Here is a 19,982-nt window from a genome sequence, read left to right as displayed (position 1 = left end):
GAATCAAATAGTGGTGATGTTGCAGAACTCTGTGAATATACTCAAAACCTCTGAATTGGACACTTGAAAGGATGAATTCTATGGTATGTGAATTCTACCTGCATAAAACAAATTTTTAACATGGATTTAGTGAGACAGAATCCTCCTTCATAGTTTATAAAATTTGCTTACTGTGAAGAACTGAGGGGGGAGTCATTTACAAAATATTTTTTCAATATTTGTGTTTTGATCAAATATGTATGTTGTTTTATTTTAATAAATATTCTGGATGAAAACATTTCTAATGTATTATTTTTCTGCCTATTTACAAGTTCATCTAGGTGAAGATGACAGAGCATTGTTGTGGCTATCAGCACTGTGCTAGGCTGGATGAACGACCACCCACAGGGTAACCTGGGTGCTGGAGCTTTATGATCATTCATTCAACTTATTCTATTCATCTACTTTGTGTTTGGGACTGTGATACACTACAGATACAAAAAATCTACAACATAAATCTTGCACCAAAGAGCTGAAAAATTGGAGGATCTACTAAGTCACCTATGAGAGTCCCTCTAGCTTAAAAGAGCTATCTAAATTCTCTTAAAATGACTTAGGGAGAACTGCTTTATACACATCAAGTTAATATCATAGATGCCCCATATATTCTCTCATTCCCTCTCAGCCCATCATTTTCCCAAAGGGCTCTTTGAAAGGTCTCTTCCCACCCACCTCCTGAGTTCCCAAGCCCTATACAGTAGCATGGACTGTAGATTCCTTAAAGCTACCATTGTACATCATTGACCTGATTGTCGATCTTGAGCTCTGCCAAGGTTTCATTATCTCTTAAAGCTTCAATCAGTGCTAGAATCCCAGCTCCTGTAATAAAGTTGGATTCCACATTTAAACTCTTCAAAGTTTTGTTCAATTTCAGCATATCAGCAAAAGCCTAGAAATTAAAGAAAGTATTTGGAAATTAAAATTTCATAACACCTGTTACATAGTGCACATACCATAAGCAAATACATTAATTTACACCAATAAACCTAATTGCCCAATGTTGCTCATCAAATTGTTTTAGCTTGACACATTATTCTACTGATTTCATATATTTTCATAATTTTTCTACGTACACTATCAATATCATTAGATTTTTTTTTGTCACATGCTTTGTTGATAATATTCTCTACTTGTATTCACATTCTTGTGTTCCTTCATACCCTACCTGCGTCTCTCATACTTCCTTTAAGTTTCTGTGTTGGAATAACTTCATCAACATCATTTTGGAACATCTTTCCTTCCTTGGGTCCTGGCTCTAGTTAGGTAACTGTAAAGCCTAAAATGAGGGTAAATTATGGACTAATTTCCAAGGCAGGAACCAAAAGGAATGCTTAAGGCAGAATGCAGGAAAAATTCCAAGAGAACTTCTAAAAGAAGGGCCTACCTAAATCTACAAGTGAGAAGAGGGGAAAGAGGCAAGACAGGAGGGGAGGTGAGGGAAGGAGGAGAAAAAGAAAGGGAGTGGGAGGGGGGAAAAGGGGAAGTGAGAGGAATCTGAGTATGTATAAACAGACTATTTAGAGGGATCAGAAAATATGGGTTTGGTCAAACTAAAGTTAATCCAAGTTAAAGAAAAGGCAATAGAGGACAGGGACACTAGAGAGAGAGAGCTAGAAGTAGACATCTAAACACTGGTACTTTCTATTAGCCATAACTACCTATGTGATCTGGGACAAATCCCTTATCCATTTATCTGTACATACATTAATTCAAATATTTCCAATTGTCTCTTAGTTGTTACATATTGTTCTGGAGATCCAGAAATAAAACATACAATTCCCTTCTTGATGGAACTTATATTTTAGTGGGGAGGACACAGACAATAAAGAAGTAAACAAAATGTAATGTCATTTGGTAAAAAGGACTACAAAAGGAAAAAAAGTCAAAGTAGGGTAGATGGGAAGTACTGGGAGTACGGGTGGTAGGGTTGCTGTTTTATATTCAGAGTGGTTAGGAAAGTCCTCACCAAGAAGGTGATATTTGAGCAAAGACTTGAATAAAGTGATGAAGTAAAACTAAGTAGAATATCTTCAAGGAAAAAGTTTTAGGCAGAAGGAACAAGTGTAAGGCCCTGAGCTGGGAGCATACCTGACATGTCTGAGGAAGACCAAGTAGTCTGTATGGCTAGAGTAGAATGGAAGAGAAGGCAAATAATAGGCTATGAAGTCTGTTCATATAAGGCCTTAAATCCATTGAAATACGTTTGACTTTCAGTCTTTAGCTTGGACCAGGGTGGTAGCTGTGAAAATGGTAAGTGGATTCTAGAAATATTTTGAAGATGCAGTTGGACATGTTTTATGTTATGAGAGAGGAAATCAAGGATGACTTCATTATTTGGTGGGGGAGGGACTGAGCAAATGAAAGAATGAAGGTATCATTTACTGATACAGGAAAGAGAGTGAAAGAAGCAGGTAAGAGGAGGAAGACAGGAGTTTGGTTTGGGATTTAGACTTGAGATGTCTATTAGACATCCAAGTAAAATTGTTAAATAGGATAAGAGTAAATGTATGATGAGTATGGAGTTCAGGGGAGAGGTATGAACTGGAGATAACAAACTTGGGAATCATCAGCATACACAGATGATAGTAATGAAACAGAATAAGAATACCCAGGGACTAAGTATAGACAGAGAAAAGAAGGCAGCCTAGGACTCAGCCTTGGCTATTCTAATGTCTAGAGGTTAGGGAGATGAGAAGAAACTAGCATAGGAACTTGAGAAGGAATGTCTAGTAAGGCAGAGAACCAAAGGAGTGATGTCCTCCAAACCAAGTAAAGAAAGGTTCATACCCATAACCTAGTAGGATTCATCCCAGGAATGCAAGGTTGGTTTAATATACAAAAACCAATCTACGTAATATACTATATTCACAGAATAAAGTTAAAGAACCACACAATCATTTCAAAAGACACAGAAAAAGCATTTGACAGAAATCTAACACCAAAGAACCATGAATGGAACCCTCTACAGATCTACTCTAAATGGAGTAGATCTTTATGTGCTGATATGAAAAGATCTCTAAGATAAATGAAAATCAAGTTGCAGAATAGTAAGAATTACATGACTTCATTTATGTTTAAAAAAATTCAAAGAAAGGAAATACAGAAAAAGAGAGACATAAAGGAGTTATAAATGATGGACAACCTAATAGCAATACCAAGTAAACACCAGGGAGTAAATCTGGTTCATAAATCAGGTTAACTACCACTGTAATATACCCTGGTGTGTGCCATAATTTTGTTATTAACAATGTAGCTTACTTACAACAGCAACAGGGTCATTGCTCCGTGTAGCTGCGAGACTGAAATATTTCACGTGTGTGTTGGTTTCCAAAGCCTTTGCAAAATCTTTTAGGGTTGGAATTGGGATATTCTTAAAAGACAAGAATGGGAAACATTACATTTTAGTTTTTGCAGGTAATTCAGACCATACCATAATCAAATATATTTGTACTTACTTTTTTGCCTTCAAATGTACTCAGAAAGTACAAAAACACACAACAATGAAGCAATGACAAGATGGATGAGCCTTGAGGATATAATACTGAATGAAATAAGCCAGACACAAAAGGAGAGATACTTTATAATTACACTTTTATGACCACAGTAAATGTAGACCCAGAGGGTTATAATACAGAATATAGAGGATCAAGAGCTACAAAGAAACTAGAGATGGATGAATGGTTAGCTAATAAGGTTGAACTTAAATGTAAGGATAGAAGTGAAGGCGGTTCATTAGGAGGTCTATAAGTAATAGTGCCAGATTAAAGGTGAACATGATGGAAAGGGGTTTAGAGCCATGTATCCCATCAATTAACAATACAAATATAAATAAGTTCTCGCATGAACTACTTCAAAGGTATCCTGTACAAAGAGTTTATAATATTGGGCTACAGGGAAAAACTACTATTGCATGCTATGGGCTATGTTTAACAGGAAGACATCAAGAGTACCACAGTAACACCAGGGGTAAATAATGGGGGGGGGGGGGGTGTTGTGATGTAGGAGGTGGGGAGGGACAAGAGTTAAGGAGAAGTTTGGATTTTCTATTTGGTGAGGGTGTGTTTATCGGTTATTTTTCTCTCAGGAGGAATGAAAATTGTCTAAAATTGAGAGAGTTGATTATACCACTAAGTGAGGAAATGTGAGAAATGGACTGTTGCCTTTGGACATTTTACATGATGCCCTAAGGATGAAGGTAGCTGAAGGATACACTGACTGAGAAGTAGAATGGTGAACACATATGATTGAATAGTGTGTGGCTATGGATACGAACAAAGTCATTAAGCATGCAACATTGTGAATGAACCTTCAGGACATGTAGTGCAAAATAAACCAGAAACTAAAAAGCAAATATAGTATGATCTCATTTAGAAAATACTTTTAAGAAAATTGGGGCCCAGATTGTAAGCTCTTATCACAGTCACATTTAGTCCAGAGCAATAACTGTTATGTCTAGATTTTGAAAGACTATGCTATAATATGTATAACATGGTATTCCCCTGGAACTTAGCAGTGAGACCTAAGAAAGTAGGAGTTCTGTAGTTCTGAAGGTTAGCAGTGCCACACACAACAACTGTTAAAGAAACTGAAATAGAGCTCAGGCTTCAATTAGAGATAAGATCGAAGCTGATCTGGTCAGGACTAAGGTAAATCAGAATACAAGGCTAAGGAAGACATTGTCTGTAGAACTTCACCTACTTTATGAGACCAAAGAAAGAGAGGTTTATTTCGTTCAGAATCTAAATTTTCAGTAGCATATAATCTAACTCAACCTATCTGGAAAGCTCATTTAAATAACCCAAACACTGGGAGCCTTGAATGGGAATGAGGGCTTATAATTCTGTACAGCTTTATGAAATGCCTGCATACATCCCAGAGTATGTTGAACAGATAATTTAAAAATATTGGCAAAGTCCCTTGAGGGATGGGAGAAAAAATACGGAACCATTAAACTTTACCACCAGGGAAACCCTTGATACTGTCACAAACATTAGGGACTGCAAAGTCAATAGGCCAAGCCCATGATCTAGAGGCTTGCTCTTATGAAGCTTATTTATGAAGCAGAGAAGCTAAACCTACCTATAGTTATGTCTCTGAGTTACTTCTGGTCTTGTATTGCTCAGATGTGACCAATCTCCCTCTCTAAGCTCAACTTTGCAGGTGAAGTCATTATCTTTCCCTCTATGTAGAACATGACATCTAGGGGTGAAAGCCTCCCTTGCAATGTGGGATATGACTCTCAGGGATGAGCCTAACCCTGACCCTGTGGTCTCAACAATGTCTTCCTGACCAAAAGGCAGAAATGTATTGTAACAAGCAAGGTATCAGTGGCTGAGAGAGTTCAAACAGAGTCAGGAGTCTATTTTGGAGACTACTCTTATGCAAATTTCAGGTAGACAGTGCTAGTTATCATGGCTTGCCAAACCCCAATCCAAACCATTCCTTTCAACCCTAAAGAATACCTAGAACTCTGTATCAGATTCTACAAAGGTTCCATGCTCTGTGATTACTTTTCAGAAACCTACAATCTTCAGATCAGTTCCTAGGCCAAATAGGTCCTGAAGCCCATAGGGGCCAGCCTCTCCAGACATCAACTAGTTCCATCCCCCTATCCCATATTACTGATAGTACTTTCAATATAAGAAAATTAAAATGGGCACAGCCTAAATACCTCCAAAGACTGGGAGAAAGATCAAAGGGGAAGGTGGAGTTGTAACAGAGAAGATAGAATTTAAAAAATGAATATGACCTTTGAATCATTAGATTGATATTTCTTTTCATCTCCAGCGTCTTGGAGCACCAAGAAGGAAAAACCTAAAATTGTGGAGTTGTAACCCATACCAAACTGTGAAATCTGTTCTGCAAGTTAACTGTTGTGGTCTGCTTTTAAATTTATTGCTTTTTTGAATATATGCTATTTTCCACAATTAAAAACAAAAACAAAAACACCCACTTAGACCTAGCAAGACTACTCCTAGGTGTTTATTTAAGAGAAATAAAAACATATGTTCACACCAAAACCTGTGATTGTTCATAGTGGCTTTACTCATAATTGCCCTGAACTGGAAGCAACCCAAATGTCTATCAACTGCTGAATGGATAAACACACTGTAGCATATTGATATAATGGGATAGTACACATCAATAAATAGGAACAAATTATTGATACATGCAACAACATGGATGAATTTCAAATATTTTTAGTGAAGCATACAGTCAAAAGACTATATACTGCATGCTTCTATTTATTTCACATTCTGGAAAAGGCAAAATGATAGGGAAAGAAAAGAGATCAGTGGTTGTCAAGTAGTGGGGTTGAGGAGAGAGGCTGACCACAAAGAGGTATGAAAGAATTTTGGAGATAACAGACATGTTCTATATCTTGATTATGTGGTGGCTGCACAACTACATGCATTTCTCAAAATTCATAGAATTGTACACTAAAAAGAGTAAATTTTACCATATGTATATTATTCCTCTATAAATCTGATTTTTAAAAAAAATCTAAAAGATTAAATATTCTTAAAAGTGGGCAGTACTTTGAAAGCCAGCGCATTACTCTGCTGGCAGTCTGTCAGGTTTACCTTTTTATATGATATACTCTTTAAGAAGCAAGTTAGAAAATAATATATCAAAACTGCATGGCTCTCATCCTAGATCCAGTTGACTCAAAACAATATAAAATGACCATTGTTTGTCTAACATACTTACCTTTATATTATTCAAATTAACTTCAACAAGGCAAGCATCATTTTCTTTAACTCTCTTTAAACTCTCTTCAACATTGGTTGGATTTGGTGGCTCATCAAATACTGGAAGAATCTTTTCACCTTTTACCACATCTGTTAAATGAAAAGAACAAGAGTCTCAATGGTTGATACTATTACAGTGGATGCATCTATTAACCTGGTAAACACCTTACACAAATGTACACACAAACATATTCAGTATACACACAAACATATTCAGTGGAACGGATGTAAAAGTTCCTTCCCCATATCCACAATTCCTTAAAGACTTACCTTTATGTGTTGACACATATTTAAAGCACCCAAATAAAATTATAGTGAATATAAATACCAAACACAATTCAACATTTGTTTATAATGATCAGCCTCCAAATATGTTAGCAAATGAACATTTTCACTGGCTTTGGTATAAGATATCTTTACCACTAAAATATACTCAATAATACAAGCTAATAATCCCATTTATTTTTAGCAATATTCAAGATAAAGTTGTAATATGATAAAACCTAGTATCTCTTATAATTCTCTCCAAAATCTGACTGGTAATTAGAATAAAAGCAATAAGAATCACTGACTTGTAGAAATACAGCCCTGATGAGAAATACAGGGTGATGGACAGACATATTAGTTCTTTCTCCCATGGGAACTACTATGTAATGGGAAAGGAGCGGGACGGGAGGGGGGTACTCTACTAGGAAGAAGAAAAAATAAGGTAGACATAGGAGAGGGAGAGAGAAAAGAAGCACTGTGGCAAAATTTATAAAGATTACTGCCTTCTTTTACTTCGAATTCCACAATCCCTTACCTTAAAGATTCACACACAGGACCAGAATATACTTAGTCAAAATTCAAAGACAGAATACTCCAAAACCTTGGACTTTTAATGAGATAGAAGTATGCCTTGAAGAGCGCATGTGACGATCTATGAATCCCCTATGACAGGCAAACTTTTTTTTTAAAGCTTAATGGGTTTGTTGAGAGAGAGAAATAGATTGAGAGCAAAGGGAGAGCAGGCAGCAAAACATGCTAGCAAAAGGAAATGAAAAATGGCTCTCTCTCTTTCTGACACGTTGTGGTTTTAAAGGAAAAAATGCGCCAAGAGGGGTGGGGGGTGATATGTGGTTACAGGCATCACCGGGAGATATCAGCTGGTACAGATCAGGACTTCATGCTCATGGTTATCGAGTCTGGCCTCTGGTGGGTGGGGTGTCAGCTCATCTATCTTGCCAGCACATCAGGTCCTGTCAGAGGAACTGCTGAGGGAGAGAAACTGAAGGGGCCCCCAGGCCACAGAATCCATTTTGTATGTTAAGTTTTATTTTCTGAGACCTGATATTCCTGCCTTTTTATTTTAATAAAACTGACTGGAGCTGGGATTAGATTGGGGGTATGCCTTAGCTTAGCTTGAGGCAATTTTTGGAGGGAGCAAGGACATTGTATTCTTTTTTTTGACTACTTCCTGCTGTGTCTGGGCAAAGTTGGGGAAGGAAAAATTGCTTTGAGCCAGACAGAGGTATTATTAATTGGGCTGTGACAGGAGCAAGTTTTAAATTTCTGTTGTAGCAGCAGTAGGTTTTCAGAATTCTGCTGGTTGGTCACGCTGCTGTTGACCTGTGAACAAACTTCGATAGACATTGTGAGAGGTAGGGTTTAGGAGAAAAATTAATAAGAGGATAATTAAGGAGGAGTGAGTTATTAATAAGATTTAAGGGGCAAAGGGATGAATTGATGAAACCAGTTGTTATTCTTGGAGAGTTCAGCATTTTCATGTTTCAGAGCTTCTTTGGCACTGGAACAACTTGGAGGTTTAAAGTTTCTGAAAAACAAACTTAATAAGTAAAATTTTATAGAGCATTAAATATTTTTTAGGGTTTCTAGGAACACTGTTGGTTGGGGTTTGCTGAATTCTGGCAGTTTGTAATATTTGGCTGAAGTTTACATAAGAGTAACCTCCAGAATAACCTCTTGACTTGATTTAAAATCTCTAAGCCATTGAAACTCTATTCCTTTTCCCCCTTTTGGTCAGTTCATCCATGTAAGGGCCAGCTCATCTTTAGAGTTTATGTCTTACAGTGCCAGGGTCAGCTATGTTCTGTGTTGCCAAGGTCAGCTGTATTTCACACTGTCAGTTGCCAGGTTTATATTCCTGGAAATTATGTCCCACGTTGGGGGGAAGCTCAGAGTTTGGTTTAGAGAGAGACCACATTTGAGCAATAGCAACATTTTTTGGAGATGGCTCTTAGGCACTAATTCTAAGGAGGTTTAGTTTACTATTATAGAAATAAGTTTCATAAAGGCAAGCCTTAAAATTGAGGCATTGGCTTCCTGGGGAATTTTCAATAGTTTTATTTTTCCCAGTTCCTTAAGAGACTTTGCAGACACTTTTTCATTTTTTGCCCCAAACACTCTGAGATGTAGAGTATAAAACATTAACTTGTAAAAAAAATCAAGATTTTGTTCCTTATTCCAGGATTTATATTAAATAAAGTTGAATTAGGTTAATTTATTAGACAGATTAAATTAGTAAAAATTTTGGACAAAATAAACATTTTTTTATTTCATACAAAAGTTAAAGCTTTAAAATACAGACAATATTACTTTTTTACCTTGTATATTGATTTATCTTGATTTTAACTATATTAATTTTATTACATCTTTAATTGGAGTTTGATCTTTTTTAGTTTTTTAATTGTTACTGTGTGGACCCATGCTAACTTTTAGAGCTGGAGAATTAAATTTGAGTGTTAAATGTTATATAGACACTTAAAGTTTCAGGGAATTATTGGATTATATAAAGAGTAAAGTACCTCAGAATTTAATGATAATGGTTAATGTTTATAATCTGAGCTTTAATATTTTTGTCCAGGAATTGAGCCCAGGTCTCTGGAATGGAAGGCAGGCATTCTAACCACCGAACTGCCTATGTACCCCACTTTAATTTTTAGAAGTATTTTTAATTAAATGAAGTTATTTTAGAAATAAAAACATTAGACAGTTGCTTTATATTAAGAAATTATAGCAAAGGTTTTGTTCTATTATATTTTTACACATTTATCAGAGTTTTGTTATTTAATAGATAAAATATACTTGTTTAACTTTTAAAGTTGAGCACATATAGTTTTAGAGAAGTATTAGAGCAAAGTAGTGCAACTGACAATTTGGCTGATTTTATTATTTGTAGCCTTTTTAAAATAATTAAAACCATGATTAATAACACCATAACATTGCTTAATATCATACAGATTAGTGGTAGGATATAACATTGATAATGTAAATGTTGTTAAATTTTTAGGAATTCATACAATGTTCAAATATATACAATTTTATTTATTTAAATTTAATTAGTAATTAAATTAGTGGGTTCCCTTCCACTTAAGTTTAGCAAGAAAGTCTTCTCTGAGATGTAAGAGCAAAGGAGCGGAGAAAAGCTTCCTCACTGGGTGAAAAATTGGATTAGTTTTTCCCTAATTCTAAATGTTATAAAACCAGAAGATTTTTTTTCACACTCCACAGAATGTATATATTTAAAAAGCCTTGTCCCATAATGAAAAGATCCAGTAAATGAGGTGCTTGAAACCATTAGGTCAAAAGTTGACCGGGAATTTTATAATGGATAGAGCAGGCTGCCAACACTCATACCCACTGATCAATGTTCATTCAAAGGTGAAATACCAAACACAATTATATGCTTTATATATATTTTAGACTTTATATGATTCCTAACTAACGTGATTAAATCATAGCACCATGTCTGAAACATTCTTGTCAAAATACTGCACCTGATCCTGAAAACCCTAAAGAATACCCAGGGCTCTATCTGAGACTCTATAAAAGTTTTCCTCACTAAGTTTATTTTTCAGAAACTTAAAACCTCCAGATTGGTCCTATGCCAGATAAACCCAGAGGTACCAGAGTCTCCAAGAGCATCAACCAGTTGCATTTCCCTACCCTAAAATGTTCACACCCTTTCAACATGAAGAAGTTAGAATGGTCATTGCCCAAATAAGGGATAAGTTGTAACACAGAAGATAGGATTTAACAAATGATTGTGACTACTGAATCATTATACTGATATTTCTTTTTAGTACATTAGAACAGGTGGAACGAAATATCTGAAGTGCTGGAAACTGTAATTGATACCATACTTTGAAATTTGCTCTATAACTACTTGTTAAACTGTACTTTGACATTTATCACTTTTCTGCATGTTATATTTTACAATAAAAAATGTTTTAAAAAATTGCACCTAAATCTGATAAAAACTCTAGAACTAACAGTTTATGGAACTATAGATGAGAGAAACATGTAAAATACATCAAGTTGCAATCAGCCAAATTCAGAATGTGGGAAATTCTTCATGACAAATGACTCAGTTTCTTCAATAAATAAATGGCATGAAAAAAAGGATTAAGAGGTTGAGAAGGGGAAACTGTGAACAATGAAGAGAAAATGCAAAGACAAACAACCAAATGCAATGCCTGGCTTTTGTTTGGATCCTTATTTGAACATGTTTGAGAGAAGAGCGGAAATCTGAACATGGACTGCATATTACATGATATGAAGGAATTATTGTTATTTTCTAAGTTTGATAAAGCCATTGTTGTTGTATTAAAAGAAAACCACTTAAATAAAAAAAGAAAAACATATTTATGAGTGACAGCAATATTTATGAGTGAAACAATACATAGTATTCTCTCTTCTTTTATGTATGTTTGAACATCTCTATAATAAAAAGTTTTAAAATAGGGGGACTGGCTAAATGACAGAACATTCATAAGATGGAATGTTATGCAGACAATCAGACTGCACAGATCTATAATGTATTAAAATTAGGAAACATAATGTATTGTTAAGTGATATATACAGCATGTTAAAATCCTTACCACTTACTGTGTGACACTGAGGTTAGTTAGCCAATGGTATTATTATTGAAAAAAATTATTGCAAAAAACATTAACAGTATGATCCCATATTTTTAAAAAAACTAATAACCACATATATATGTAATATATGTATACATATGTAAGTATGTATAATAAAACATTTACAGTATGATCCAATTTTTTTTAAAAGTAATGACTATGTATACATATGTAAGTTTGTATAACATAGTACCAAGTCAAGAAATACATATACCAAACTGTTAACAATTAGGGATGAGAAAGAGAGTAGCAGGCACATTGGCTGTGAATAGAAACACTTTGATTTCTTACTTATGCACTTCTGCATTATTTAAATGTGTTATTCATACAAATATACTTTATTAATTTAAAAATACCCAATAAATGAATTTTTTAAAAAGCATTGCTCTAGGGTATTTAATATTTCATATCAGAGTGAAAATTTAGAGGCTGAATAGTTTTGCAGCTTACCCTGCACTTGATTTTATAATGGGGTTTCTTTGTCAGCATTTTTTTTGAATTTCTTATGAAAATCAGTGACTTTGATAATAAAATGTCAATTAAAAACAAGTTTGATTAGCTTTTATATAGTTTGTCATTTGCATTATTTAGTGAAGTAAGGATGGTTCCTTTTACTTTTGCTGACATATTAAGCATAAAATTTTAATATTCTATTTCCAATGGCTTTTATGTAAAGGCAAACTAGAATCTTAGGTTTCAAGTACATATATAACATTTGATAAGTAAATACCAAAGTCGACACATGGAGAAAACAAAATATATTTAACTAGAATATGAATTCACAAAGCATTTTGAATACTCACTTGTAAAATGTTCTTGATCAACACCATTACTGCTTCCCACTATATTACAGAATTGGGTATCTGTTATCAAATTGTGCATCCCAAGAATAGCTATAAATATAGAAACAAAAATGTTATTTTTATGTTTTAAACATAAAGAATTAATTTCATAACCTAAAACCTCTATCAATGATTTTAACATTCTCTGGAGTTTTTCCTACTAAATTAAATATAGATTTAAAAATTCCTGTACCAAAGAATAGAGACAAAGTTATTAAAAATCACTTACAATCTCCTGCTCATTTATATACTTGTTATTTTCCCCCCACATCAGACACATAGCTAGAGCCAGCCTAACCACAAACAAATCTAAGCTTAGCTCCATCTGGTGGTTAAGAAAGAAAACTGAAATGATCTAATTTTGTTGTTTACCTTTCTCACAAAATTTCTAGGAACACGACATGATAAAAAGCAGTTTTCCAACTTAGTCTTTACTGTTTTTACATTTTCTCAAATTCATATCATTATAATCACATTCTAGCTAAGAGTAGAATACTAAAGGTAGTTAAATTATATTTATGATTAATTTAATCTCAAAATTTTGAAGGGGAAACACATTTGTTTTTTGTTTTGGATGCCGTTTTGCACAAAACGAAACCTCCGGCCCATTCCTGTCTGATTAATGTATATTGACAACTGTCAGTTCTCAGGGCCCCAAGGAGTAAGAAATTTGCTCTGGCTGTGGCACCATGACTTGACACACCCCTTTCCAGGGTTTCTCAAAGAACTAGCACGTCTACTTTCAAATATGTTAGTTCTTCAGGTTATTTGGTACCACATTTTTCTATTTATGGAAATGAAATACTGGCCTAAATAATAAATCAACAAAAATAAAAGTAATAGGAAGGTTTGGAGTATTCCATATACAGTTCAGAAAAGCTGGGAAGGTGCTGAGTCTGACTCAGGACTGAATGCCCTTTGCTTTCTAAGTTACCCATCTCGGGGCCTTTGGATAAAATGGGGTAGCAGTTGACCCTAAAGAGTCTTTTCCAGTGCTCAGATGGGACAGCTTCTAGCTGAGCACCAGTTGTTGAAAGATTGCTATAAAGACTTTCAAATATGGGAAACAAGGGACATGATGTTAAATAATACTATGAATTATATTAATATAAAAATGTTGTGGGAGACCCATATTTGATTCCCGGATCATGCACCACCACCACAATAAAAAAATGTCACTATTTAGGGAATTTAAATAAATGAAATCCTTTACCATCAGATTTATAGTGTTAAAACAGGGCCTATGTGGTACTGATTCCATAGTACTTTGCAAGAAACAAGTATTAAGTATTTGTATAGTGTGTGTGTACACTATATATACATACATACACATGTATATATACATACATACACATGTGTGATAGATGCATGTACATGCACACACACTCACAAATTTGTTTTAAGAGATACCTGCAAGATCACACAATTCTGTATCAGAAGCACTTGTCAAAGCTTCTTCTAATTCTGGATCCAGAGATACTTTCTCTTCTGTAAAAGTCTGTACAGGCTTCTGTTTAGGGATAAATATTTTCCCTGTAAAAGAAAGCAGTTTTTAATTCCTCTAAAAAATTACTAAAAGTATGGGCAATGGGAGAAAGAAGTCAAGATTGATAGCTACAGTAATTTTGTTTTATTTTTGATATGCATTTCTAAGTTTCTGGGGCAACTACTTTAGCTATACCAGTGGAAAAGAGAAAAAATTAAGAAATTGTACCACCTGTGGAAATAAAAGTAGGCTCTACTTGGAGTACTTATGAGAGTTTCTCTTCAAATACTGAATCAAAGAATGAATCAATGAAGGAATAAACAAAAAAAAAGATAAAACTTTTAAAAAATAAAAAAGCAAATCTTTTTTTTTATTCTTATGCAACAAACTGTTAGGGCCACTTGTGGGGATGGCTGAGGCAATCAGGATTACAAAGAAATTTCTCTATGTCTGAAACTTACTGTACTTCTAAGCCTCAATGGATACTAACAAGGTCACCTTTTAAGAACCTGGTTACTCTAGAAACCTAAAATCTTTATTATGTGAAAATCAGTATTTGTTACCATGTGCTCTATACAACATTGAAAATATGAAGAGAATGAAAAATGATCATGATATGACAGCAAAAGCAGACTAAGATGTACTCATTCATTGTCATGACCTGGATTATCAAGACTACTTCTTGGGGCTTCTCTCCTAAGAAATGAACATTCTAATACAAATTATCTGAGGACTATGGGTGGATTTAAAGGAGAACTAATCATTTTCTATCAAAAAACTTCCAGAGAAACATGTAAAAATATGTAGCCTGATGAATCTATGAAGTGTTTAATCAAAGGAAATGTTTGTGGGCTTATTTATAGTCAGTGCAGTGAGTGTTGTGTGCTTCTTGTTCAAGGTAAAGAGAATTCAGTGTAACTATAAGGAATCCTTCCACAACACTGCTCCCACTAATCTGGCCAAGGCTGGTTAAGCCCATCTAAAAGACCTTAATTTTTTATACTTTTTAAAAATCTATTATTATTCTTTTTTATCTTTAGCATTTGTATTTGGTTCTTTTTTTCAGTTTCTGTGTCTCTGCTGGAATTCCTCATCTCTTCACACATACTGTGCACCTTTTCCATTAATTCTTTCAACATTTTAAAAACTGTTATTTTAAAGTCCAAGGTCAGTAGCACCACTTTCTGGGTCGTCTCTGGGTTTTCTGTTGACTGTTTCCTTTCTTGACCATGGGTTACATTTGCTTCCTTTCATGTGTCCTGAGATCTGGACTGCGTGCTAGGCATTGGTTTTTTTCTTTTTCTTCTTAATTTTTTTTATTGTATTATATAGCATATATATAAAGCAAAGAAAGAAAAAACAATAATTTTCAGAGCATACTTCAACAAGTAGTTACAGGACAGATTCCAAAGTATATCATGGGCTACGATACCATCCTCTCAGATTTTATCTTCTAGCTGCTCCAGAATTATAGGAGGCTAGAAGGAATAAATATTTTTTATCATCACAATCAACTTTTTTCTTCTTTTTTGTGAAAAATATCATATATACAAAACAACAAATTTCAAAGCACAGCACAACAATTAGCTGTAGAACAGATTTCAGAGTTTAGTATGGATTACAATTCCACAATTTTCAGTTTTTACCTCCAGCTGCTCTAAGATACTGGAGACTAAAAGAAATATCAATTTAATGATTCAGCAATCATACTCATTTGTTAAACCCTTCCTTCTATGTATAAATCCACCATCACCTTTGATCTTTCTTTCCCACTCTTTAGAGGTATTGGGCTATGGCCATTCTAACTCTTTCATGTGGGAAGGGGCTGCCAATAATATGGGGAAGGGTAATGGAACTAATTGATGTTCTGGAGAGGCTGGGCTCTCTAGGTTTTAGTACTTATCTGGTACAGGGACTCATCTGGAGGTTGTACATTTCTTTGGAAAGTTATCCTAGTGCATGTAAACATTGTAGAACCTTATGTAATGTCCTAGGTGTTCTTTAGGATTGGCTAGAATGGTTCTGGTTGGGGTTTGACAAGTTATGTTAGATAGCAATGTCCAACTGAACCTTGCGTTAAGAGTGACCTCCAGAGTATCCTCTCTATTCTATTTGAACTCTCTCAGCCACTGACACTTTATTAGTTAGACTTCTTTTTCCCCTTTGGCTCCAGATGGCATTGTTGATCCCACAGTATCAGGACCAAAGTCATCCCTGGGAGTTATCTCCCACACCACCAGGGAGACTTTTACCCCAAGATGTCAAGTCCCACGTAGCGGGGAGGGCAATGATTTCACTTACAGAGGTGGGTTTAGAGAGAGTGAGGTCACATCTGAGCAACAAAAGAGGTCCTCTGGAAGTAATTCTTAGGTGTATATATAGGTAGGCTAAAATTCTCTGCTATCTATGTAAGTTTCAACAAGAGTAAGGCTTAATTAAGATCAAGGGCTTGGCCTATTGATTTGGGTATCCCTAATGTTTGACACAGTATCAGGGGATATCCTCATGCTAAAGTTTAATAGTTCCATACTTTTACTTCCAGCCCTCAAGGGACTTTGCCAACACTTTTATTTTTTAAAATTTTTATTAATAAAATCAATCAACATACAACATGAACATTATTAACGCATGAACATTTCATACTTGCTGTGCAATCAATGGCTCACAATATCATCACATAGTTGTATATTCATCACCATGATCATGTCTCAGAATATTTACATCACTCCAGAAAAAGAAAGAAAAAGACAAAAGAAAAAACTCATACATACCATACCCCTTACCCCTCCAATTGACCTTTAGTATTTCCCTCTACCCAATTTATTTTAACATTTGTTCCCCCATTATTTATTTATTTTTAATCCATATTTTTCACTCATCTGTCCATACCATAGATAAAAGGAGCATCAAACACAAGGTTTTCACAATCACACAGTCACTTGCGAAAGCTATATCATTATACAATCATCTTAAAGAAACATGGCTACTGGAACACAGCTCTACATTTTCAGGCACTACCCTCTAGCCTCTCTAATACACCTTAAATTAAAAACGGGTTATCTATATAAATGCCTAAGGATAACCTCCAGGATAACCTCTCGACTCTAATTGAAACTCTCACCCACTGAAACTCTATTTTGTCGCATTTCTCTCTTCCCCCTTTCACAACAGAAGGTTTTCTTAACCCCTTGATGCTGATTCCCAGCTCGTTCTAGGATTTCTGTCTCATGGTGTCACGGACAGTTACACCCCTGGGAGTCATATCCCACATAGAGAGGGGGAAGGCAGTGAGCTTCCTGGCCATATTAGCTGAGAGATAGGCCACTTTTGAGCAACAAAAGAGGTTCTCTGGGGGTGACTCTTAGGCTTAATTTTAAGTAGGCTTTGCCTATCTTTTTTTTTTTTAATTTTATTAATTAAAAAAAATTACAAGAAACAAACATTCCCAACACATACACTCAGCAATTCACAATATCATCACATAGTTGCATATTCATCATCATGATCATTTCCCAGAACATTAGCATCAATTCAGAAAAAGAAATAAAAAGACAACAGAAAAATACAACAAACAGAAAAAAAAATTTTTACAGGCCATACCCCTTACTGATCCCTTTCATTGATCACTAGCATTTCAAACTACATCTATTTTAACATTTGTTCCCCTTATTATTTATTTTTATTCCATATGTTCCTCTCATCTGTTGACAACGTAGATAAAAGGAGCATCAGACTCAAGGTTTTCACAATCACACAGTCACATTGTGAAAGTTGTATCATTATACAATCATCATCAAGAAACATGGCTACTGGAACACAGCTCTACATTTTCAGGCAGTTCCCTCCAGCCTCTCCATTACATCTTGGATAACAAGGTGATATCTACTTAATGCATAAGAATAACCTCCAGGATAACCTCTCGACTCTGTTTGGAATCTCTCAGCCATTGATACTTTGTCTCATTTCACTCTTCCCGTTTTGGTCCAGAAGGTTTTCTCAATCCCTTGATGCTGAATCTCAGCTCGTTCTGGGATTTCTGTCCCACGCTGCCAGGAAGATCCACACCCCTGGTAGTCATGTCCCACGTAGACAGGGGGAGGGTGGTGAGTCTGCTTGCTGTGTTGGCTGGAGAGAGAGGCCACATCTGAACAACAAAAGAGGTTCTACTGGGGGTGACTCTTAGGCTTAATTTTAAGTAGGCTTGACCTAACCCCTGTGGGGTTAAGTTTCATATGAACAACCCCCAAGACTGGGGGCTCAGCCTATAGCTTTGGTTGTCCACACTGCTTGTGAGAATATCAAGAATTCAACTTTGGGAAGTTGAGTTCTCCCCCGTTCTCACCATTCCCCAAAGGGGACTCTGCAAATACTCTTCCACTCACTGATCAAATCACTCTGGGATTCATCAGGGCATCACCTGGACAAACCAACAAAATCTCATGTCCTATACAAAGTTCCCTGTACTTAAGGTGGTCAATCAACTATCTACATAAGTTATATTAGGAGATGCACTAGTCAAAGTATAGATTTGTACCAAATAAACATTTTTTGCTTTAGTCTCATACATTAATTGAAATTTCAAAATATTAAGTACCATCTATTTTCAACACACTGCAGTAATGACATTCTTTTGTTCTTCCTCATGCAAGAACATTTTTTAAATTTGTACATTTAGTCACTATCATTATACACTCTAGGCATTCCTAGATTACACCATCTCAATCTTTATCGTCTATCTTTCTTCGTGATTTCATTTATGCCCCAGCCCTCCTCCTTCTATCATTCTCATATGCAGCTTCATTCAGTGTTTTAACATAATTGTATTATAGTTAGGTAATATTGTGCTGTCCATTTCTGAGCTTTTATATTCAGTCCTGTTGCACAATCTGTATCCCTTCAGCTCCAATTACCCAATATCTTACCCTATTTCTATCTCCTGACGGTCTCTGTTCCCAAGGAAATATTCCACGTTTATTCACTAATGTCAGTTCATATCAGTGAGACCATACAGTATTTTTCCTTTTGTTTCTGGCTAATCACACTCAGCATAATGTCCTTAAGGTCCATTCATGTTGTTACATACTTTATAACTTTATTCTGTCTTACAGCTGCATAATATTCCATTTTATGTAAATGTCACAGTTTGTTTAGCCAACTGTCTGGTGATGGACATTTTGGCTGTTTCCATCTCTTGGTAATTGTTAATAATGCTGCTATAAACATTGGTGTGTAAATGTCCATTTGTGTCCTTGGCCTTGTGTCCTTTGAGTAGGGACAGCATATAGATGGGTCCTGTTTTTTAATCCATTCTGCCAGACTATATCTTTTGATTGGAGAGTTTAATCCATTAACATTCAGTGGTATTACTGCATGGGTGTACTTTCTTCTATTTTGCCTTCTGGATTTTATATGTTATATCTAATTTTCCTTCTTCTTACCTTTACTCATAGTCTTCCTTTCTACACTCTTCTCCACACCTCTCTCTTCTGTCTTTGTATCTGTCTCTAGTGTTCCCTTGAGTATTTCTTGCAGAGCTGGTCTCTTGGTCACAAATTCTCTCAGTGATTTTTTTGTCTGAAAATGTTTTCATTTCTCCCTCATTTTTGAAGGACAGTTTTGCTGGATATAGAATTCTTGGTTGGCAGTTTTTCTCCTTTAATAATTTAAATATATTATCCCACTGTCTTCTCACCTCCATGGTTTCTGCTGAGAGATCCGTGCATAGTCTTATTGGGCTTCCCTTGTATGTGATGGATTGCTTTTCTCTTGCTGCTTTCAAGATCCTCTCTTTCTCTTTGACCTTGGACATTCTGATTATTAAATGTCTTGGAGTATGTCTATTTGGATCTATTCTCTTTGGGGTATGCTGCACTTCTTGGATCTGTAATTTTAAGTCTTTCAAAAGAGTTGGGAAATTTTCAGTGATAATTTCCTCCATTAGTTT

At 35.3% G+C, this 19,982-nt stretch overlaps 1 protein-coding gene across 1 annotated transcript in view; it reads right to left on the bottom strand.

The window, feature by feature from the left end:
• Positions 1–19,982, bottom strand: part of TMOD3 (tropomodulin 3) — a 117,329-nt gene that overhangs the window by 10,754 nt on the left and 86,593 nt on the right. Inside the window, exons 4-8 of the mRNA XM_077127905.1 lie at positions 13,963–14,085; positions 12,514–12,603; positions 6,751–6,881; positions 3,302–3,409; positions 785–928 (exon numbers count right to left, since the gene is read on the bottom strand). Of these exons, the coding sequence (XP_076984020.1) occupies positions 785–928; positions 3,302–3,409; positions 6,751–6,881; positions 12,514–12,603; positions 13,963–14,085 (596 nt within the window). The remainder of the gene's footprint in view (positions 1–784; positions 929–3,301; positions 3,410–6,750; positions 6,882–12,513; positions 12,604–13,962; positions 14,086–19,982) is intronic.

This window comes from Tamandua tetradactyla, chromosome 14 (assembly GCF_023851605.1).
Source record: "Tamandua tetradactyla isolate mTamTet1 chromosome 14, mTamTet1.pri, whole genome shotgun sequence".
In the NCBI taxonomy this organism is placed as follows: Eukaryota; Metazoa; Chordata; class Mammalia; order Pilosa; family Myrmecophagidae; genus Tamandua; species Tamandua tetradactyla.
This window is presented reverse-complemented; position numbering and strand designations above follow the sequence as displayed.